The sequence below is a fragment of the Mytilus trossulus genome, chromosome 14 (genome assembly GCF_036588685.1).
Source record: "Mytilus trossulus isolate FHL-02 chromosome 14, PNRI_Mtr1.1.1.hap1, whole genome shotgun sequence".
Classification (NCBI taxonomy): domain Eukaryota; kingdom Metazoa; phylum Mollusca; class Bivalvia; order Mytilida; family Mytilidae; genus Mytilus; species Mytilus trossulus.
Window position 1 is genome coordinate 65,370,802 of NC_086386.1, and position 24,406 is coordinate 65,395,207.

Below are 24,406 nucleotides of genomic sequence, written 5' to 3' on the forward strand. Positions count from 1 at the left end.
AACAGTATTTTGATTTCAGGATAATGATTTATTCAAGTCTTGTGATTTCAGGATAATGATTTATTCAAGTCCTGTGATTTCAGGATAATGATTTATTCAAGTCCTGTGATTTCAGGATAATGATTAATAACAGTATTTTGATTTCAGGATAATGATTTATTCAAGTCCTGTGATTTCAGGATAATGATTTATTCAAGTCTTGTGATTTCAGGATAATGATTTATTCAAGTCCTGTGATTTCAGGATAATGATTTATTCAAGTCCTGTGATTTCAGGATAATGATTTATTCAAGTCCTGTGATTTCAGGATAATGATTTATTCAAGTCTTGTGATTTCAGGATAATGATTGATTCAAGTCCTGTCATTTCAGAATAATGATTTATTCAAGTCTTGTGATTTCAGGATAATGATTAATAACAGTATTTTGATTTCAGGATAATGATTTCTTCACTCTGCCTGACAGCAGACGACACTCTTTACAAATGTTGACACCTACAGGAAGTAATGGGCATACACAATTTGGTAGTGTTCCTGACTTGAAGTTACTTGGAGCTATGAGTCTAGCTGAGTCCCCAATATCACCTAGTGATAGTATAAGCCTGCATGAAGAGAAAATAGCTGATACTGAGGTAGTAGTAGAATTCTTTCCAATGATATGTAGAATTTGAGATAAGTTTATTTATATGAGTATGTATTTGGTTTATATTTATGTACAATTGACTGGGTATGAACTTATACTAGAGTAATATCTCAGCTAACCTTGTAATTTGGTAAGTTACTTTGGCAGAGGATATTTTGAAAAAAAATCCTTAGCAATCTTACATTTCTGTGAAACTATTCTCTTTCAAGTGAATAATTTTATTTTTATATCCCATGCAACTTCCATCACACAAAAGAATAAAAGTTTCATGAGGATGTAATATGTATATGTCCATATCCACAGGATTTGTTTTTTCATTTGACTTATGTAGGAGTTAGTCCATGAATCTGGTGAGATTTTGTTTTCATTTGACGTATGTAGGAGTTAGTCCATGGATCTGGTGAGATTTTGTTTTCATTAGACTTATGTAGGAGTTAGTCCATAAATCTGGTGAGATTTTGTTTTCATTTGACGAATGTAGGAGTTAGTCCATGAATCTGGTGAGATTTTGTTTTCATTTGACTTATGTAGGAGTTAGTCCATGAATCTGGTGAGATTTTGTTTTCATTTGACTTATGTAGGAGTTAGTCCATGAATCTGGTGATATTTTGTTTTCATTTGACTTATGTAGGAGTTAGTCCATGAATCTGGTGATACTTTGTTTTCATTTGACATATGTAGGAGTAAGTCCATGAATCTGGTGAGATTTTGTTTTCATTTGACTTATGTAGGAGTTAGTCCATGAATCTGGTGAGATTTTGTTTTCATTTGACTTATGTAGGAGCTAGTCCATGAATCTGGTGAGACTTTGTTTTCATTTGACTTATGTAGGAGTTAGTCCATGAATCTGGTGAGATTTTGTTTTCATTTGACTTATGTAGGAGTTAGTCCATGAATCTGGTGATATTTTGTTTTCATTTGACTTATGTAGGAGTTAGTCCATGAATCTGGTGATACTTTGTTTTCATTTGACATATGTAGGAGTAAGTCCATGAATCTGGTGAGATTTTGTTTTCATTTGACTTATGTAGGAGTTAGTCCATGAATCTGGTGAGATTTTGTTTTCATTTAACTTATGTTGGAGTTAGTCAATGTATCTGGTGAGATTTTGTTTTCCCAGTTGCAATGTTTGGGCTTGGGGTATGTGAGTGTGCTCACAAAGTTTCTTTAATCATATTATCTCAAGTTTGCTTTTATGAATTTTGTTAAAAAATCAAAGCAACCTTACATAGATATAGAAAGATGTGGTGTGAGTGCCAATGAGACAACTCTCCATCCAAATAACAATTTATAAAAGTTAACCATTATAGGTCAATGTATGGCCTTCAACACAGAGCCTTGGCTCGCACCGAACAGCAAGCTATAAAGGGCCCATCTGTAAACATAAAAATAAGATGTGGTGTGATTGCCAATGAGAAAACTCACCACACCCAGGAGACCAAATGACACTGAAATTAACAACTGTAGGTTACTGAATGCCCTTCAATAATGACCAAATAAAATTGAGAATGGAAATGAGGAATGTGTCAAAGAGACAACAACCTGACCATATAAAGCCTATAATTTATCAGTTAGCATCTGATATCTAAAGGATTTAGTATTATATAAGACTTCATTAAAAGTAAGAGAAAAACATGACCTTGTGCAATGCCAAAGTATCTTCAGATTGTAGAGCCATGAATATACATATGTATATAACATCAATGTTTATTTTGCTTTTAAATGTTATTTTACGTAATTTACTTATATTGATAAAAACAAAATTCAAAGATATAATTACAGTGTCAAATTGGTAACCTTTTAGAATTAGTTTTTTTTAAAGGATTGATAAGTTTACAAAGATCGTTTCTGGATTTCCAGGCACAGTAAATAACAATTCTGTAAAAGGAGTAGGTCCAGTAAGACCCCTTTTTGGCCCCAAAAAATAGCAGATTTACAAAATTGTTAAAATGTAAACTTTTGGTTGAACAGTGGAATGCTTCTGCTACACAAATATGTGCTGTTTTTGACAACACAATGCACAAATATCGGATACTAGCACCATTAAGTCATGCTAAATTACTAAAATCTTCACAATTCTAGCATTTTAGTTAAATTTTAGACTATTTCCGTGTAAAACTAAAGTGGCCGCATTTGTGGTCATCCATAATATTGAAATGTAAGTTGTATTTTGATGATAATACTTAACATATATAAAGGTTGAGGATGAACACGGATGCGGCCACTTTCATTTTTGACAAAAACCATGTGCGAAGTGACGTTTTTTTGTCATATTTGATAGATTTTTCATATTTAAGCTTGAATCAGATCGTTTTTATACGACCGCAAAATTTGAAAAAAAATTCGTTGTATATTGCTATGACGTTGGCGTCGTCGCCGTCGTCGTCGTCGTCCAAATACTTTTAGTTTTCGCACTCTAACTTTAGTAAAAGTGAATAGAAATCTATGAAATTTTTACACAAGGTTAATGACCACAAAAGGAAGGTTGGGATTGATTTTGGGGGTTTTGGTCCCAACATTGTAGGAATTAGGGGCAAAAAAGGGCCCAAATAAGCATTTTCTTGGTTTCCGCACTATAACTTAGGTTTAGGTTAATAGAAATCTATGAAATGTTGACACAAGGTTTATGACCACAAAAGAAAGGTTGGGATTGATTTTTGGAGTTTAGGTCTCCACAGTTTAGGAATTAGGGGCCAAAAAGGGACCCAAATAAGCATTTTTCTTGGTTTTTCGCACCATAACTTTAGTTTTTATTAATAGAAATCTATGAAATTTAAACATAAGGTTTATATGACCATAAAAGGAAGGTTGGTATTGATTTTGGGAGTTTTGGTCCCAACAGTTTAGGAATAAATTCCAGGCCCAAAGGGTCCAAAATTAAACTTTGTTTGATTTCATCAAAAATTGAATAATTAGGGTTCTTTGATATGCTGAATCTTACTGTGTATGTAGATTCTTAATTTTTGGTCCCGTTTTCAAATTGGTCTACATTAAGGTCCAAAGGGTCCAAAATTAAACTTAGTTTGATTTTAACAAAAATTGAATCCTTGGGGTTCTTTGATATGCTGAATCTAAACATGTACTCAGATTTTTTTATTATTGGCCCAGTTTTCAAGTTGTCCCAAATCGGGGTCCAAAATGAAACTTTGTTTGATTTCATCAAAAATTGAATAATTGGGGTTCTTTGATATGCCAAATCTAACTGTGTATGTAGATTCTTAATTTTTGGTCCCGTTTTAAAATTGTTCTACATTAAAGTCCAAAGGGTCCAAAATTAAACTAAGTTTGATTTTAACAAAAATTGAATTCTTGGGCCTCTTTGATATATGCTGAATCTAAACATGTACTTAGATTTTTGATTATGGGCCCAGTTTTCAAGTTGGTCCAATATAGGATCCAAAATTATTATTTTAAGTATTTAATGAATGGCTGTTATTTATTTTGAATTTATTGAACCATAAAATTAATTTTTGACTCTTCACATTGAATAATCCGCGAAGCAGATTATGTTAAATGTGAAGAGTCAAAAATTAATTTTATGGTTCAATAAATTCAAAATAAATTATTGCCATTCATTATAAAAAAAATTCTATCAAAAATAAGGCTTAAAGATATATATTAATATGAATAACAACTACACAGATGTTTGCGTATGAATACACAATGTTAGAATGGGCGTGTCTTCATAAAAATTGATAACATTGAAAATAAAGCTAATTATTTTAACCAATCAGAAGACAGTAAATACACCAAATTTATTTATTGTGCAATAGCAAGAAATTTTCAATTGCACAGTTATAAATTCAGCAATAGCAAGAAATCTTCAATTGCACAGTATTGTGCAATAGCAAGAAATCTTCAATTGCACAGTATTGTGCAATAGCAAGAAATCTTCAATTGCACAGTATTGTGCAATAGCAAATATTTTCAATTGCACAGTATTGCACAATAGCAAGAAATATCTAATTGCACAATATTGTGCAATAGCAAGAAATTCTAATTGGATTTCAATTGGAGTTATCTTTCTTTGTCCAGAATAGTAGTTGAATCCACTTAAATCATTGTTTTATACAATATACAATGTATATTTATTTTTACTACCAACTAATAGATTAAAACAATCTATACCATCCAGTAATTGTTAGTGATAACAAGCACTTTTTTTTACATTTTAATATTTTATGATGTATTTAAATGAGTAGTTATGTTGCAAACTTCATTAGAAATTTGATTTGAGATCAGTTTTGAAATAAGGGAAAGGGGGATGTGGAAAAAAAATTGGGGGGGGGGGTCAATTTTTTTCATTTCAGATTTCATAAATAAAAAGAAAATTTCTTCAAACATTTTTTTGAGAGGATTAATATTCAACAGCATGGTGAATTGCTCAGAGGCAAAAAAAAATTGTTAAGTTCATTAGACCACATTCATTCTGTGTCAGAAACCTATGCTGTGTCAACTATTTAATCACAATCCAAATTTAGAGCTGAATCCAGCTTGAATGTTGTGTCCATACTTGCCCCAACCGTTCAGGGTTCAACCTCTACGGTCGTATAAAGCTGTGCCCTGCGGAGCATCTGGTTAATGACTAAATTATTTAAAATCTATCACATAAACTAATAGACCACTTTCGAGTTCATCCGTCACCGGCAAAAACTCGTCAATTATGCACGCCTTTATGACGTCATTTACCAGATAGAGGGGGTCGTCTGTATCCCTGCACTATTTACGTTCATCAAGCGTCTTAGTGATCGTCTTTGTGCAGGATAAACTAGAAATAATGGTTGCTCTGTAGGTACTTACTGACAATTCCCTAAAGACAGCAGTGTTGATTGTCAATTTTGAGAATTCAATTTGCCGAATAATTTGTATAATATATAATTATAGTTTTCCAACGACTCGCTCAACATTGGAAGGGAAGTGACAACGCCCCTAAACGCACAAATGACGGTGATAAAAGCGCGTATAATTGACGAGTTTTTTCCGGTGACGGATGAACTCGAAAGTGGTCTATTGAATCAAATGAAATAGACACTTAAGTGTGTAAAAAGTGTTCAAAATCTTTAGTTAGATGAACCTGAAATTTGAGGCAAAAACTGGTCCTTACCGGACCTACTCCTTTAGGATTTGATTCCCATTTGTAATAAGATTTCTACAAGTACAACCAAACTTCAAAACCAAATCTTTATGAGTATGGAAGAATTTAGTAAAGGTTTTAAGTAATTTTCTACATGTATGCTCCAAATAAATAGGGCCTATAATGCAGGGTGAATTAATTTTTAACCAGGTGGATGGTGTCACTTTTTCCATTCTTGAGTTATGCCCCTTTATGAAAATAAAAATTGCTAAATTTTTGGTTTCTGTTCTCTAACTTAAGTTTGCCTCAACCAAATGTTATAAGACTAATACACAATACTTATAACCACAAAACTCAGATTTTGGTAGCGGCACTTCAGTGGTGTCCCTTTATATCTTTATAAGATATGCAAACAGCGGCATCATCTGTGTCCCATAGACACATTCCCAATTTATTTTGTAAAGCTAACATTCCATAAAATATGAAAATGTTTATAACTTTATATTATTGATTAAGCTACCAGAAGAGAATGGGATGCCCAAGTTGCCATTGGTTACTTCCATTACAATCAAGTCACCAAGACTGGAGGAAAGCAGACGATCAAGTGTGTCCTCTTGTTCTACGTAAGTTTATGTCTAGTTCTTTATTATACGACTGCAAATATATATCTAATACAATAACTAGAAACCCTCACATGAGAAGCTGCTTGTAGAAACAATTCCATACATAGCTCTTCAATTTTGTAATTGGTTTGAATTATTAAAGTGTCACTGATGAGTCTTATTGTATATGAAAATAATGTTTAGCATACAAAGTTGACTGTATTTAGCCTGGTATCTTTGATGAGTTTTTCAAACACTGGGTCAATGCAACTATGTCCCTCTATTCGTCTGTCGTCAACATGTCGGACATTCTATCTCTGAGGGTTTAATCAGACCAGTAGTCTGTACTTTTGTATTAACATATCATTGAAATGTTTGAATTTGCCTAGCTAATTATAACCAATAAGTTTAACTGATGATTGAGTTCAGTCCTTTTACTCAAAAACTCTTTAACCAATTTACATGAAACTTTGATGATTTGTTTATAACTATTGACCTTTTATTTTTAAAGATTTTAGATTGTACATTTCCTAGTTACAGGATTTTATTCATCAAAAAGGGGGGGGGGGGGGGGTGATTTTCTAGTTTTCAGACAATACCTACACAGTGCTTTGAGCAGTTTTTAGACTTAGGTGCCTTGTTTATATCTATTAAGATAATCTCCCTTAATTTTTTTATAAATATCTGAAATGAAATTGAGAAGTTATAAAAAATTTAGAAAATGGGACAAGCTTATTGATGTTTTGTCAATTGATGGTGCTGACTGCTGCAACGATGGCATCAACAATTGTTAAGTTTTCTGCTAAAGTTAGTTTGATATGAACTTCTTGTGATACATCAGTTGTATAAGCTTTTATGACTTTCAGATGTGTTTATGTTTTTAATCATTTTAATGTAAATGTTTGAGACTCAAAGAATTTATCATTAATAATGTTTTATATTATATATTCTACTTGGACAATAGGTTAATATATATCTAATGGACATTATATAATCAAAGTGACAATATTGCCTGAGGGTTTAATCCTTTATCCTTCTTAAATTATATACATTGCTCATAAAAAGCAATCTGTAGACTTATACCATTGGCTCAGGGCAAGGGTCAACTGTTTTATTCTAAACATAAAGAAACATCACAGATTCTTATGATTGTCTTGCTTTAATAGGTAAAAACAAACAAAGGGATATAAACAACTTTCATTAAATGTTCTTTTCATAATCTTCATGATTGATAATTCCCTTGACTTATGAGCGTGTTTTTAACAACACGGAAAATCAGAATTAAGCAGTATTTATATTTAGTGTTTTTACAAATTTAGAAACACATCAGAGGGAATTCCCCAGATTAAAAATGTGAGAGTTCTCTGAATTCCGATAAATCTATTTCTGTCTTATGAACTGGAGTGGAGTTTTTCTTATATGTTACTGTTATGAAACTGATATTTGAGATTGTACTATCATGAAGAAAAAGAGAACCTGTGATCCAGGTCGTTAAATAAACATTCAATATACGTTCTTGCTCCAGGGTTAGTATTGGTAATTATGCGCATACGTATAGTTTTCTTGACTTCAAGGGGTATTAGATCGAATGGTTGCTGCGGATTCCCCTTTCAATTAATTAATTTATAACTCATGGGATCTTTTCTATGTATGTCAGCTATTGAGGGTTATTGTTGTTGCATAATTTTAAATCATATGCATCATTTAAATTAAAATAAATGTAGTCCGCATCGTAAAGTTATAACTAGAACACCCCTTCAGGCAAAATGGAGTCTTCCATATTATTGTTTCAAGTTGTCTCCCTTCCGGAAGTAACTTCCGTGAATTCTGAATCAAAACAACACTTCAAGTACATGTATTAGCTCGTTCTGATGATCAACGTGGTATTGTTTAAAAAACGATCGCAATTTAAACCGAGGAATGTGTCCAGAAAGGAGTCATGATCACTGACTTAAAGGAAATTAAATATTTAAAGAGTTAGGAATGGGGTTCCTCCTAGAATTAACGTAGGGAAATAGGTGATAAGATACGAAGTGAAATACCTTCTCTCACTCTGAGTCTCAGTGACTGCTGTGGAAAGTAAACTTGGAAATGATAGTACAAAAATAAAACACATTAGGCCTAAGTACATTGTTCATACAATTTTATTCGTGATTTGCTATGTAGTAACTATTCAGATTACGTAAATTACATTTTACATGTGCAGTTGAATTAGTTTTGAAAATAATATTATACAGCTACATGTATATAAATTGCATGCATATATTGGTGATTTTGAATCTGTTCAAAGTTTAGATTTTTCTACCCTATATACCACTTTGCCTCATATTCTTATTAAGAAAAAATTCACATCCCTAATTAACTGGGCATTTAAAAAGTCGGCATGCGAGTACATATGTTCAAACTCTTTTAGATCATTTTTTAGTAGCAATAAACAAAAGAACTATGTCAATTGGACATGCTTTGATACTATTTATGCGCTTGAATTTTTACTTGATAACATTTTTGTTGGCTTTGGAGATTCTGTATATCGTCAAGTTATTGGAATTCCAATGGGAACTAACTGTGCACCACTTATTGCGGACCTGTTTTTGTATTGTTATGAGTTACAATTTATGACTAAAATTAGCAAAGACCCATCAAAACAAAATTTGATACAAAATTTTAACAATACTTTTAGATATTTGGATGATATATTGGCTCTCAATAATGACGACTTCAGTATGTATACTAAAGAAATTTATCCTGTAGAACTTACTTTAAATAAAGCTAATGATAACAATGACCACTGCCCTTCCCTCGATCTTGCTATCTATATCATAAACGGGAAGCTTAATACAAAAATTTATGATAAAAGAGATGATTTTTCATTTCCTATTGTTAATTATCCATTTTTAGATGGTGACGTTCCCTTGTCACCATCTTATGGTGTTTATATATCTCAACTTGTACAATTCGCTCGTGTATGTAACAACGTATTAGATTTTAGCGAGAGAAATTTATGTATTACTGAAAAATTATTACACCAGGGTTTTCGATATCACAAACTGGTCAAAACATTTACTAAATTTTATCACCGGTATAAGGAAATAATTCGTAAATATAACTCAACATGCAGACATCTTATACGTTCAGGTATTTCACATCCAAAATTTTATGGAAATATTCTTTATAAAGCACAAAAATGTCAGTATTCTCCTCAGAAACTAACAAAACCTTTAAATAGACTTATTAAAAGGGGATATAGTTACGATACTGTTGTCAGGTCATTAAAGATTGCATATTTTGGCTTTAACATTGATTCACTTATAGGGTCTTTGCATCGGAACTAAACACATTTATTTCTAAAACAACAGTTGTTGGCATGACACGGGTTATGGTCTTCTCATATATTTTATGATAGTATGATACTAAACCCCTAACGGGAGGGATTGTACCTGATATTCATATGATGAAGACATAATCTTTCAATCAGTTTAATTAAGGTCTGGAGCTGGCATGTCAGTTAACTGCTAGTAGTCTGTTGTTATTTATGTATTATTGTCATTTTATTTATTTTCTTTTGTTACATCTTTTGACATGGGACTCGGACTTCTCTTGAACTGAATTTTAATGAACGTACTGCTATTCTTTTACTTTTCTACATTGGCTAGAGGTATAGGGGGAGGGTTGAGATCTCATAAACATGTTTAACCCCGCGGCAATTTTGCGCCTGTCCCAAGTCAGGAGCCTCTGGCCTTTGTTAGTCTTGTATGATTTTAAATTTTAGTTTCTTGTGTATAATTCGGAGTTTAGTATGACGTCCATTATCCCTGTACTATTATGCATATTTTAGGGGCCAGCTGAAGGACACCTACGGGTGCGGGAATTCTCGCTACATTGAAGACCCATTGGTTGCCTTCGACTGTTGTTTGCTCTATGGTCGGGTGGTTGTCGCTTTGACATATTCACCATTTCCTTTCTCAATTTTATGTGTCAATGAAACAATGGCAATCCTATCCCTCAGAGCAATCTGCTCTTTGATTGGATCATCTCCTTGATGCAACTAATTTAGAGTCGCAGTCTCTTTTCCGATACATATTTCTTTAAATGAACAGCTTCAGAAAGGTCCTTATTGTCAATCACACATCTTACTGAAATACCTCCTTCTGTAGTACATTTATCGAAAACCAGTTCATTATACAAAGTAGCTAGTGATGTATCACAATCAATACCATCAGCTAAAGCTTCGCTAGCTAGTGTACTTCCAACAACCCTTCTTATTTTTATGGCCCCGCAACAAAGTTGTTGGTGCCATATAGGTTTTACTCTTGTCCGTAATTTCTTCATTCCGTCATTCCGCAACAAACCATTATACGGAGTTTTTTTCTAAACGCCTTCAGATATTGGGCATATTTATGGTATGTGAGTTAACCATGATGAGTTACAGAACAAGTTTTAGTTTCGTTCCGCTCGGCTATTTTTACCGAAATTTCGGCCTTTGATAAATTGTTAAAAATCACAGTTATACAGAGTTTTTTTCTAAACGCCTTTAGATATTGGACTGATTTTTGGTATGTGAGTTAACCATGATGAGTTACAGATCAATTTTAAGTTTCTTTCTCCCCTGCTAATTTTTATACGCCTGTCAAAATTTTGACGGGACGTATTATGGTATACAAATGTCCGGTGTCCGTCCGTCTGTCCGGCGTAAACATGTCGCACCGTAACTTCAGAACGACTTATCCAAATTTCATGAAACTTAATATAGTTGTTTCTTATGATGGTCGAATGATCTGTATACTTTTTTGTGAAAATAAGATTAAAACTTTTTGAGTTACGGCACTTTGTAACTAAAACAGGGGTGTGTTTTTTTCACATGTCACACCGTATCTCAAAAACAATTCTTGATTATGGCTAAAACTTTAAATACTTCTTAGTTATATTAATCTTAATATCTGTATTCTTTTTGGTGATGATTCAAAATTTGATTTTTCAGTTATTGAGTATTTTGTAAAAAAGGGGGAGTTTTTTTTACCTGTCGCACCATATCTCAAAAACGATTTATGATTATTGCTTTAAACTTTACACATGTCTTTTTTATATTAATCTAAAGATCTGTATACTTTTTGGTGATGATTCAAAATTTCATTTTTGAGTTATTGAGTATTTTGTAAAAAAAGGGGGCGGGGTTTACATGTTGTGCCGTATCTCAAAAACTATTTATGATTATTGCTTTAAACTTTACACACTTCTTTGTTATATTAATGTAAAGATCTGCATACTTTTTGGTGATGATTTAAAACTTTATTTTGGAGTTATTGAGGATTTTGTTAAACAGGGCAGGTTTTTTTTACATGTCGCGCCATATCCCAAAAATAATTTATGATTATTGCTTAAAACTTTACACACTTTTTTTTTTTTTTTTAATCCAAAGATCTGTATACTTTTTGGTTTTGATTCAAAATTTATTTTAGTAATATTTAGTTTTTTGTAAAAAAAAACACTGTTGGGCGATTTACATGTCCCGCCGTGTCTCAAAAATAATATATGGTTATTGCTTAAAACTTTCTCAGAAACTATAGTCCATCAGCTGGTAGGGCAAAATTTCAATTCTGTGTTACACCCCAGGGTACCGCAATATTTTTGTATAAATTTAAAGAGTAATATATGAAGAATATTTTTAGAGGTGTTAGACTTTTGAAAAAGTGTCCAAAAGGGGTTAAAAGGGGACTTATTTAAGGGTATATCAAACATTTTGTTTTGCACATATTTACAGAATAATGTTAAAATAACCAATAATTCAGTACTATTCTTTTTATTAAATGGAACAAATCATATCTTATTAAAACGCAGGCTAATTTTCAATAATTTTTTTAAATCGTAGAGGACCAAGAAAAAAGGGGGAGGGTAATTTCCAAAATTCATAATTTTGAATGAAAAATAGCAAAAGTACTAATTTTCCTGATAAAATGGTATATTTTTTATATTGAAACAGAGAGCATAATGTAACTACAATGTAAAGGCTTTTGAAAAAAAACATTTAAAGGTAAGAAACAAAAACATAGAATCAACGACAGACACAAACATAGGCAACCAGATATGCACGATTCTGTCACAAATTTATACATCACTTTCATGAAATAACTTACATATTAAAACACACAAAACTGTCAGGGTTTCTAGATCTCTATCTTTTTAATTTTTTTTAACAACCGAATCACTACATTTTAAGGTCACGCAGAAGGTCAATCCATAGAATCATCATCAGTTTGGTCACCTGTATCTACCGAATTATCATTATCATCATTTCCATCATATTCGTCGTCATCGTTAGCAATATCAAAGTTTTGATAATCCTTCTATCTACAAGCTTTCTAGCATTTACATACAGGTATCTGTTCAGGATAAACCTTGTTGAACACATGAACATCTGCTGTTGGCACAACCAGCTTTAATTGAACAGCACTTCAGAATTATTAAAGCATCTAACGCTGGTGGTTGGTCTAGCTAATTGATACTGATCAGATCGTTCTAAACAATCCAACTATAATTGTTAAGCAACAGACCAGTGTAGTGTTTAAGAACAGATTATCAAATCTTCGTCTGAAAGTTGGATGGTTCAATGTGCTTTAACATTGCATCTTTTGTTGGGGGCAGTAGATGACAATAAATCTTTTTTGGGTTGCATTTCTAAACGTTCTGATCTTTATTCATCGATATTTTTAATTTCGTAGCAATATAAAGAACACGAAAACCTCTCGAGTGTTTTACCAACTCTTCGTCAACCTCTTAAAAGGTTTCAGCACGATGGAATAGACCTTCCGAACACACATAACGTGTCAAAAAGCCGAATACTTTGCTTTTTTTCCTTTACCAGACAAAACACTTACTGAATCACAACCTGTACTGCCGTGAAATCCTGGCAGTTTTCTACAAACATTCTCACCAATCTAAAAATGTTAGAATTGATATGCAACTGTGAAAAAAGTAAGCCAATACTTCCACAACAATGTCAGAAGGTTTATAACAATGGAGTCGTAACTTTTGTCAGCTGCATATTTTTGCATTAATAAACATTTTGTAATCGGCTTCTTCCTGTTTGATTATAAGATAAAACCATTCTACGCTATTTCATTTCCAACATTTATTTTGTGGCACATACTTCCATGTGATACAAATAAATCAATACATTCAAGTGTAAATCTATAGGATTATTTACTCTTTTCCAAACCAAAGAATTCAACAAGAGCAACTTTGTATTCCCCAACTAACAAACAGTTATTCCATTCACAAGAACACGATTGTGATAGTCTAGAACTTATCGTAATGATTTGCCCTCCCAAGGACCTGCTGTTTTAATTTTTTTTATGGATATTGTGGGATACTAATCAGTGACAAAATCAATGCGGGACATCTTTTTGAAACTAAAAGGATGGTTTTTAAAATCACAATTGCCAAATAAAAAGTGCTTGGTATCCTAGTAATGGGTTGAATAACTGCCATGTCATCAAATATCCACATGCTTTCCTAAGGAATGACCATTTTCTAAAAGACCATCAAGGACAGATTTTAATTTTCATAACATGTGTACCATCACAGTTTGCAAGATAAATTGGAAGAGGACCTAATTCAAACTGGAGAGCCTTTTGTGCAACCAACTATCTTGTCTAGGCTATGACAAGCAGGCGACATTTTTTTCCTCTGATCTCAATGTTTTGTTGTTCTTATCAGCCATTAATTGCTTGTCTTTTATTTCCTTTTTCGAAAATGTAAGCAATGATAATCTTTTAATTGTTTTGAAGATATCGGTTGACTTTTGTATAAGCCGTTCATTAATGAAAATTTTTGAAGCAAACTTTCCCTTTTCATACGCGTTTAGAAGGTTGCACATTAATTCCGAAGAAGCAACAGAACCCGAGAACAAGCCATATAAATGCTCAGATGTTTCAAATGGATTTGGCCAGCTTTGCAGTGTCTGAAACAATTTCATAACATCAGTTTTGTCTCGCTTCATTCGAGTTTTTTAAAGTTCTTTTTGTGCGGATGTTTCAGGGTAACCCATTCCTACCAGATCTCGAATTTTAAAAACATTGAAGCTCTTTCCACTGCTGATGGACGTTTCGTCCCCGAGGGTATCACCAGTCACGTAGTCAACAATATGTGTTGACATGAATATCAATAATGTGGTCATTTGTATAAATTTCCTGTTTATAAAACTTTGATTTGTTCGAAAAACTAAGGATGTTCTTATTCCAGACATAGACAACTTAGCCGTATTTGGTACAGCTTTTTGGAATTTTGGATTCTCAATGCTCTTCAACTTTGTACTTGTTTGGCTTTACAAGTATTTTGATATGAGCGTCACTGATGAGTCTTATGTAGACGAAACACGCGTCTGGCATACTAAATTATAATTTTGGTACCTCTGATAACAATTTAATGTACATTTAACAACCAACGCTTAACAGAATCTTTATTTAAACTGAAAACAACAAAGCCATTTTTGTTTGTATCCCTTAGAAACCTAAGAACGTAAAAAAGTATGGCCAATTCTAATAACTGACTATTTGACGTTCATTCAAAGCGATGTTTGTCGATTGAATGACTTAACAATCTTAAGTCAATCACTACATAGCTAAAACACCAAATGTAATCAAGTACACTTTTATTGAGTTCGATAGAGTGCACCTTTTCTGAACGCAAAAAAATCCCACCTTGATTTGTACTTTTTCAGTAATATTTTGTTACACATTCACTTTATAAAATAATTTGTCTCACTAAAACATCATAAATCGACATTTAAATGTGTGTTTTCAGTTGCAAATTGATAATGCTTATGTGTGAATGCATTGAACATGTTGTATACTGAATCAATGACGGTGATTTGATGATTTCCGTAATTTAACGAGTATTTGCACGTACATATATTTTATCAAATATTTCATATTTTAGACGATATATAAATACTGCAAATGATTGAAACATTGTATAATGATTAATTCTAAAGTTTAATTAACTAAAACGGGTAAATGTATAACGAATTTCTTTATGAAAGGAAAAAATATGCGTTAATTTTAACCCAAAAAATCGGATTGTTTGTAATGTAAAAAAAACTTTTTTTTAAAACAAAAAATCTTCAGAGTAACATTAAATATGATAGTTTTGTATCTGTTTTAGTTGTTTACCTCTATACTTTATTTTTTTTTAGTCGCTTTATCTCAAAAAATTTAATTAAAAATTACTAAGCCGTGATTGCTAAATGAGGGGACCATTGAAAGGGACGATTTTAAACCACTTTTGGACACTTTTTTTAAAGTCTAACACCTTGTATTTTATCAATAAGATAATGAAGTTGAATTCTATCAAAAAAAATCGCGGTACCCTGGGGTGTAACACAAACTCCTTAACTAGAGCGCTTTTGAGAACTAGCTGATGGACTACTATTTATGATTATTGCATAAAACTTCCACACAAGACGTCGGGCGTATCATATGCTCATGGCGCAGGTGTTTATTACTGAAATGAAGGTCTTTGGTCTTTGATAAATTGTTGAAAATCACAGTTGTATGGAGTTTTTTTCTAAACGCTTTCAGATATTAGGATGATTTTTGGCATGTCAATACAGATCAAGTTAAAGTTTTGTTCCGCTCGGCTTACTTCTGCCAAAATTACGGGCTATGGACCTTGATATATTGTTGAAAATCACAGTTATACAGACTTTTTTCTAACGCTTTCAGATATTGGGATGATTTTTATACGACCGCAAATTTTGAAAAAATTTTCGTCGTATATTGCTATCATGTTGGCGTCGTCTTCGTCGTCGTCGTCGTCGTCGTCGTCCGAATACTTTTAGTTTTCGCACTCTAACTTAAGTAAAAGTGAATAGAAATCTATGAAATTTTAACACAAGGTTTATGACCATAAAAGGAAGGCTGGTATTGATTTTGGGAGTTTTGGTCCCAACATTTTAGGAAATAGGGGCCAAAAAGGGCCCAAATAAGCATTTTCTTGGTTTTCGCACTATAACTTTAGTTTAAGCTAATAGAAATCTATGAAATTTTGACACAAAGTTTATGACCACAAAAGAAAGGTTGGGATTGATTTTGGGAGTTTTGGTTTCAACAGTTTAGGAATTAGGGGCCAAAAAAGGGCCCAAATAAGCATTATTCTTGGTTTTCGCACAATAACTTTAGTTAAAGTAAATAGAAATCAATGAAATTTAAACACAATGTTTATGACCACAAAAGGAAGGTTGGTATTGATTTTGGGAGTTTCGGTCCCAACAGTTTAGGAATTAGGGGCCAAAAAGGGACCCAAATAAGCATTTTTCTTGGTTTTCGCACCATAGCGTTAGTATAAGTAAATAGAAATCTTTGAAATTTAAACACAAGGTTTATGACTATGAAAGGAAGGTTGGTATTGATTTTGGGAGTTTTGGTCCCAACAGTTAAGGAAAAAGGGGCCCAAAGGGTCCAAAATTAAACTTTGTTTGATTTCATCAAAATTGAATAATTGGGGTTCTTTAATATGCCGAATCTAACTGTGTAAGTAGATTCTTAATTTTTGGTCCCGTTTTCAAATTGGTCTACATTAAGGTCCAAAGGGTCCAAAATTAAACTTAGTTTGATTTTAACAAAAATTGAAACCTTGGGGTTCTTTGATATGCTGAATCTAAAAATGTACTTAGATTTTTGATTATTGGCCCAGTTTTCAAGTTGGCCCAAATTGAGGTCCAAAATTAAACATTGTTTGATTTCATCAAAAATTGAATAATTGGGGTTCTTTGATATGCCAAATCAAACTGTGTATGTAGATTCTTAATTTTTGGTCCAGTTTTAAAATTGGTCTAAATTAAAGTGCAAAGGGTCCAAAATTAAACTAAGTTTGATTTTAACAAAAATTAAATTCTTGGGCCTCTTTGATATGCTGAATCTAAACATGTACTTAGATTTTTGATTATGGGCCCAGTTTTCAAGTTGGTCCAAATCAGGATCTAAAATTATTATATTAAGTATTGTGCAATAGCAAGTCTTTTCAATTGCACAGTATTGTGCAATGGCAAGAAATATCTAATTTCACAATATTGTGAAATAGCAAATTTTTTTTTAATTAAGAGTTATCTTTCTTTGTCCAGTATAGTAAGCAAGAAATATCTGCAAGAATTTTTTTTAATTGGAGTTATCTTTCTTTGTCCAGAATCAACTTAAATCTTTGTTATATACAATATACAATGTGTATTCACTTTTTACTACCAACTGATAAATTTAAATAATCTTTACCATTCAGTGATAACAAGCAGTTTTTTTTACATCTTAATATTTTATGATGTATTATAATGAGTAGTAATTGTTGCAAACTCCATTAGAATATTTCTATTGAAATTAGTTTTGGAATAAGGGAAAGGGGGATGTGATTAAAAAATTGGGTTCAATTTTTCTCATTTGAAATTTCATTAAAATAAAAAGAAAATTTCTTCAAACATTTTTTTGAGAGGATTAATATTCAACAGCATAGTGAATTGCTCTAAGAGAAAACAAAAATTTTAAGTTCATTTGAATACATTCATTCTGTGTCAGAAACCTATGCTGTGTCAACTATTTAATCACAATCCAAATTTAGAGCGGAATCCAGCTTGAATGTTGTGTCCATACTTGCCCCAACCGTTCAGGGTTCAACCTCTGCGGTCGTATAAAGCTACGCCCTGCGGAGCATCTGGTTAGCATGTGAGTTAACCATGATGAGTTACAGTTCCATTCTTAGTTTCGTTCCACTGTTATGCAGACTTTTTTTTCTATACGCCTCCAGATTTTGAGCTGAATTTTGATATGTGAGAGTACCATCATGTTTGTGTCCACATGTGTTATTGAAATTGCAATTTTTTCCAATTTTTTGAGACAGGGCCATTCATGTCACTTTGACACATTTAGTCTTTGAACGCAATTTAAAGCGCATTGACAACTTTTGGTGTAGCTATTAACCAACGAAAAATAAGTGATAGCCATGCAACTTATAAAATTAGATTCTAGGATTTATGTGTGGATTTTTTTATACGAATTTAAGTAATAAAAGTAAATCATACAATAGAACATTTTTATGATTTTTTTTCTACAAATACCTTAAACAAACGTTTATATGAAACTGACATAATTGATAGTGTATTAAAATTACATGTTTGTATTCTGACCATTTTGCTTCATTCAAGCAAACATTATACAATTATGGCCCGTTGAAGAGGTGAATATCCAAAATTGTCAACACGAAAAGGTTATTTCAATGAGGGCGCAGCCCGAAGTGAAATAACTTTTAAGGGTTGACAATTTTGGATATTCATCGATTTAAAGGGGCCACAATTGTTTTATTATAGGGAACTAACAGTGGGGGCATATTTTTTACATAATAAACACAAGCTGACGTTTGAAAATAGCTCAGGAAAATACATTTGTGTTCTAGAATTTCTCAGATGTACAACAAAGGTAGAATCTTTTGGTAAAATATTGATGGCCCTAAATAGGACCGTTTATAAGAAAAATCATCGGCTGCTGACACTCTGCATTTTCAAAGCCTTATTCATTTCCTTGTCTCTCGGTGGGCTGTCAGTGTAACGTGAACGCTGCCATCTTGTTTATTTACGTCTGTGACGTCATTTTCATTTGAGGTAACTCGAGTGCAAATCTAGACACTAAAAAAGGTTATCGACTGTGAATAATAGGGTTATTCACCGCTGGTGTAAATTTTAAGGGTTATTCGTCCTCCCTTGCAATTAAATGAAAATTAACTGAATTATTCCATGTCAGGTGATAAGTTGTTATCCAATAGAATTGTTTGTAATCCATGTAAGGTATAATAATTTCACTTGCTTGTACTGTGGAAATAAAATGGGTATTGTTTTGTGACACTTAGTGAATGTTGAATGCGTAGTTAAACACAAGGTTATTAAAAGATAAGCATTATGTAATTCTAATCTTTTGATCTTCATTCAGTGAAATCTAGGCGTCACAGTTCACCATTTCAGGTGTTAACAACATTTTATATGAATGATAAACGGGAGTCAGTGATAGATTTAGACACAGAAATTGAAATAAAAATAAAAAAATAATTTACGGGAACAATAAGGTCACACAATAACTATATAATATTTTTATACGACCGCAAATTTTGAAAAAATTTTCGTCGTATATTGCTATCACGTTGGCGTCGTCGTCTGCGTCGTCGTCGTCGTCGTTGTCGTCGTCCGAATACTTTTAGTTTTTGCACTCTAACTTTAGTAAATGTGAATAGAAATTTATGAAACTTTAACACAAGGTTTATGACCATAAAAGGAAGGTTGGTATTGATTTTGGGAGTTTTGGTCCCAACATTTTAGGAATAAGGGGCCAAAAAGGGCCCAAATAAGCATTTTCTTGGTTTTCGCACTATAACTTTAGTTTAAGTTAATAGAAATCTATGAAATTTTGACACAAGGTTTATGACCACAAAAGAAAGGTTGGGATCGATTTTGGGAGTTTTGGTTTCAACAGTTTAGGAATTAGGGGCCAAAAAAGGGCCCAAATAAGCATTATTCTTGGTTTTTGCACAATAACTTCAGGTTGAATAAATAGAAATCAATGAAATTTAAATACAATGTTTATGACCACAAAATGAAGATTGGTATTGATTTTTGGAGTTTAGGTCCCAACAGTTTAGGAATTAGGGGCCAAAAAAAGACCCAAATAAGCATTTTTCTTGGTTTTCGCACCATAACGTTACTATAAGTGAATAGAAATCTATGAAATTTAAACACAAGGTTTATGACCATAAAAGGAAGGTTGGTATTAATTTTGGGAGTTTTGGTCCCAACAGTTTAGGAAAAAGGGGCCCAAAGGGTCCAAAATTAAACTTTGTTTGATTTCATCAAAATTGAATAATTGGGGTTCTTTGATATGCCGAATCTAACTGTGTATGTAGATTCTTAACTTTTGGTCATGTTTTCAAATTGGTCTACATTAAGGTCCAAAGGGTCCAAAATTAAACTTAGTTTGATTTTGACAAAAAATGAATCCGTTGGGTTCTTTGATATGTTGAATCTAAAAATGAACTTAGATTCTTGATTATTGGCCCAGTTTTCAAGTTGGTCCAAATCTGGGTCCAAAATTAAACTTTATTTGATTTCATGAAAAATTGAATAAATGGGGTTCTTTGATATGCCAAATCTAACTGTGTATGTAGATTCTTCATTTTTGGTCCCGTATTCAAATTGGCCTACATTAAGGTCCAAAGGGTCCAAAATTAAACTAAGTTTGATTTTAACAAAAATTAAATTCTTGGGCTTCTTTGATATGCTGAATCTAAACATGTACTTAGATTTTTGATTATGGGCCCAGTTTTCAAGTTGGTCCAAATCAGGATCTAAAATTATTATATTAAGTATTGTGCAATAGCAAGTCTTTTCAATTGCACAGTATTGTGCAATGGCAAGAAATATCTAATTTCACAATATTGTGAAATAGCAAATTTTTTTTTAATTGGAGTTATCTTTCTTTGTCCTGAATCAACTTAAATCTTTGTTTTAAAAATACAATATACAATGTATATTCACTTTTTATTACCAACTGATAAATTTAAATAATCTTTACCATTCAGTGATAACAAGCATTTTTTTTACATCTTAATAGTTTGTGATGTATTTAAATGAGTAGTTATTGTTGCAAACTCCATTAGAATATTTTAATTGAGATTAGTTTTGGAATAAGGGAAAGGGGGATGTGATAAAATTGGGTTCAATTTTTCTCATTTGAAATTTCATAAATAAAAAGAAAATTGAATTGCTCTAAGAGAAAACAAAAATTTTAAGTTCATTAGAACACATTCATTCTGTGTCAGAAACCTATGCTGTGTCAACTATTAAATCACAATCCAAATTTAGAGCTGAATCCAGCTTGAATGTTGTGTCCATACTTGCCCCAACCGTTCAGGGTTCAACCTCTGTGGTCGTATAAAGCTACGCCCTGCGAAGCATCTGGTTATATTTTGCATAAGCTCACTTTTAAATGAATTATGACTTCTGATTACTTTTGTAACTATAAAATACTGAATTATTTTAATTGAATAAATTTATAAATAAAAATAGTGTATGAACTAAAAATTGTACTATTTTAAATTAGAATTGGCAACCATTAATATTTCAAACAGATCATTAATAATTGCAATTATATAATTTAGTCCACCCAAAGCAATCTGTATTTACCTATTTAGGAATTAAAGTTCTAATTAAAAATTTTAAATCTCACAACGCATGAATACTTCAGCTTTTGAAAAAAAAGATGATTTAAAAAATTGACAGGAAATTTAAGGATCATGAAAATTACGAATAGATATTCTTTTCAAGAGTGAAAAACATCACCAAAATTTATACATAATAGGGAATGTCCTGATTAAAATAGTCTTCGTCTCACAGCGTATAATACTTTAGCTATATGACCGATGATGTTTAAAAAAAAAGACAACTAATTTAATGTCATCTTTCCCTATTTTGGAATGTAATTATAAGTCTGTTTCAACTGGCAAGAATACCCCTAAAGCAGAGAAGCAGTTTATTCTTTAAATTGCTGTCATGGAATATCAAGAAAGAAAATAAATCACAAAATTGATTTGAAACTTTAATACTCAATAGTTTTCCTAGAAAATATTCACATTCCTTGGGGATTATTAGTCCAGTTGAATATATATTACATGCATGTCTGAACAATAGTGATGATGATGAATTTCTTTCTTTATTCGAGAACAATCTAATTGATATATATAAATCTGTGATTTTACTATGTCCATAACTTTGATGAACCAAAGCAAGTTATATATCGACCTGTATTTAAATCAAATTGGTTCTCTTCTTCCTCTTCTTTTGGTAGACAAAAAAAAAGTAAAATCACAAAAATACTGAACTCAGAGGAAAATCAATTCAGAAAGTCTAAATCACATGGCAAAATCAAATAACAAAACGCATCAAAAACGAATGGACAAGAACTGTCATATTCTGGCTTGGTACAGGCATTTTCAAATGTGGAAAATGGTGGTTTAAACCTGGTTCTATAACTTTAAACCTCTCACTTTAATAGCAGTCTCATCAAATTCCGTTATACTTACATTGATGTATTAAGGCAGCAACCATTTGATTTTCTGAGGGAGGGGGGGGGGGGGGGAATGGATTCTTTTTCTTTCAATTATAGCATTTCATATAGTGGCAGCTGAGTTAGAAACTAACAATTTTTTTAATTTTTTTTCCCCATTGACATTCGATGATTACATACTGTTGGCATACGTGGACTAGTCTATTTACAAAACTTTTACCCCGATTTACACAAAATGTATGTTTCTTTCTTATGTTCAATGTATATGTTGTGGTTTTTTTTTTGGTATTATTTATATTTTTATAAATAATATTCTTTACACCAGAATTATTATTTATAAACAAGCGTATGAGTTTAGTAATGACTAGTATATTATATTACTTTCGGACACGCAAGACAGAGATGTATATTATACACTTGATAGTTCAAAATAAAAGTTTTAAGTTATAGGCTGTGTACACTGATCAATACCCTCAGAAGTGAAACCATGCATGAACTTGCAAGCCCGACAGGAAATCGCTTGAATACTTGGACATGTCACCTCACACCCCTCACAATACCTTTGAGAGTAATAACTTTAGCCATTTTTCATGGAAGACTTATTTATGATTTGAACTTTGCCTTTTTAACTAATTCCAATATTAACAGTTTTAAAATAACCATGGTTATATTTGAAAATAAAAAGAACATTTTCCATATCAAGTTAGTTAGTCGGATAAAACAATCGTACGATTGACAATATATCGACAAGCAATTACGACTACATCATATATTACTGTAGTTTTAGTCCTTTGTGGTTTATAGACATTTCGTGGTTTCTAATCGGAGAAGATGACAAAATGGCTGAAAGCAGAGAATTGATACTCTAAATTAAAAATTGATGGTGATCTCTTATCTAGCAGAATAAAACTTTGAATATCTATGAATTTGAGCATTTTTATACAGAATGGACTTAGGGAGCTACCATTTGATTTTCTGGGGGGGGCTAGGATGAAAAAATTTTGTCCTGCCTTTTTTTTTAGCTGTAATCTCTGTCCTGCCTTTTTGTTTTTCACTCTGTTGGTGTTGCCTTTTTTTTTAGTTTATCCTGACTTTTTTTTACCTTAATTGTCGTCCGGACTTTTTTTTTTACTCAAAACTCCTGTCCTGCCTATTTTTTCAAAGCCCCCCCCCCCATAAAAAATCAAATAATCAAATGGTAGCTCCCTTAATATCAATTTTTGATTTTTTTGCGAAGTTTCCCTTTAAATCAAGAGTTCCAAATGGTGAAGTTGAAATTATCTCTTCGTGAATTTTACGGACGCCATCATGAGTTTGTTGACTGTTATGGAATAACAGTTTCACAAATGAATTCGGATATGTTACTTACATCATAACTACAATCCACTTCCCTTTCATAAATGTGACTTACCGAATTAGTCTATTTACTGGATTAGTTATCTCATGAGCAACAGAATGGGTGCCACATGTGAAGCAGGATCTGCTTACCCTTCAGGAGCACCTGAGATCACCCTAGTTTTGGTGGGGTTCGTGTTGTTTATTCTTTAGTTTTCTATGTTGTGTCATGTGTACTATTGTTTGTCATTTTCATTTTTACCCATGGCGCTGTCAGTTTATTTTTGATTTACGAGTTTGACTGGCTCTCTGGTATCTTTTGTCCCTCTTTTATTAAAACTTAGATTTATTTTTTTAATAGGAATTAAACGGGATTTTTCTCAATATTGCAAAAATCTGAAATGACAAAATCTCAATAATAAATGCATGCAATAATTTCTGAATTTACAGTAGATAAAGAAGTGATTTGGTCCACTAGAAAAAAGTCAAACATGAGTATGTCTAAAGCTGTCAAACTGAAATAATCGTTTATAAATTGAGTTAGAGCTCTTCGACTTTTCTATAATTTTGATACAATTTGTACACTGTCAAAATCTTATTGAGATAGAGCAGTTGCCAATTTTTAATTAGTTTAAACCATTAGCAGTTCAGGGCATATACATGTTGAAA

The 24,406-nt window shown here is 32.2% G+C and overlaps 1 protein-coding gene across 6 annotated transcripts in view; it reads left to right on the forward strand.

The window, feature by feature from the left end:
• Positions 1–24,406, forward strand: part of LOC134695720 (protein furry homolog-like) — a 399,195-nt gene that overhangs the window by 333,563 nt on the left and 41,226 nt on the right. For 4 of the 6 annotated variants that reach the window (XM_063557102.1, XM_063557101.1, XM_063557100.1 and 1 more), the window contains 2 exons: positions 436–633; positions 6,232–6,338. In XM_063557102.1, the coding sequence (XP_063413172.1) occupies positions 436–633; positions 6,232–6,338 (305 nt within the window). The remainder of the gene's footprint in view (positions 1–435; positions 634–6,231; positions 6,339–24,406) is intronic. The other 2 variants (XM_063557103.1, XM_063557105.1) reach the window with 1 other exon arrangement.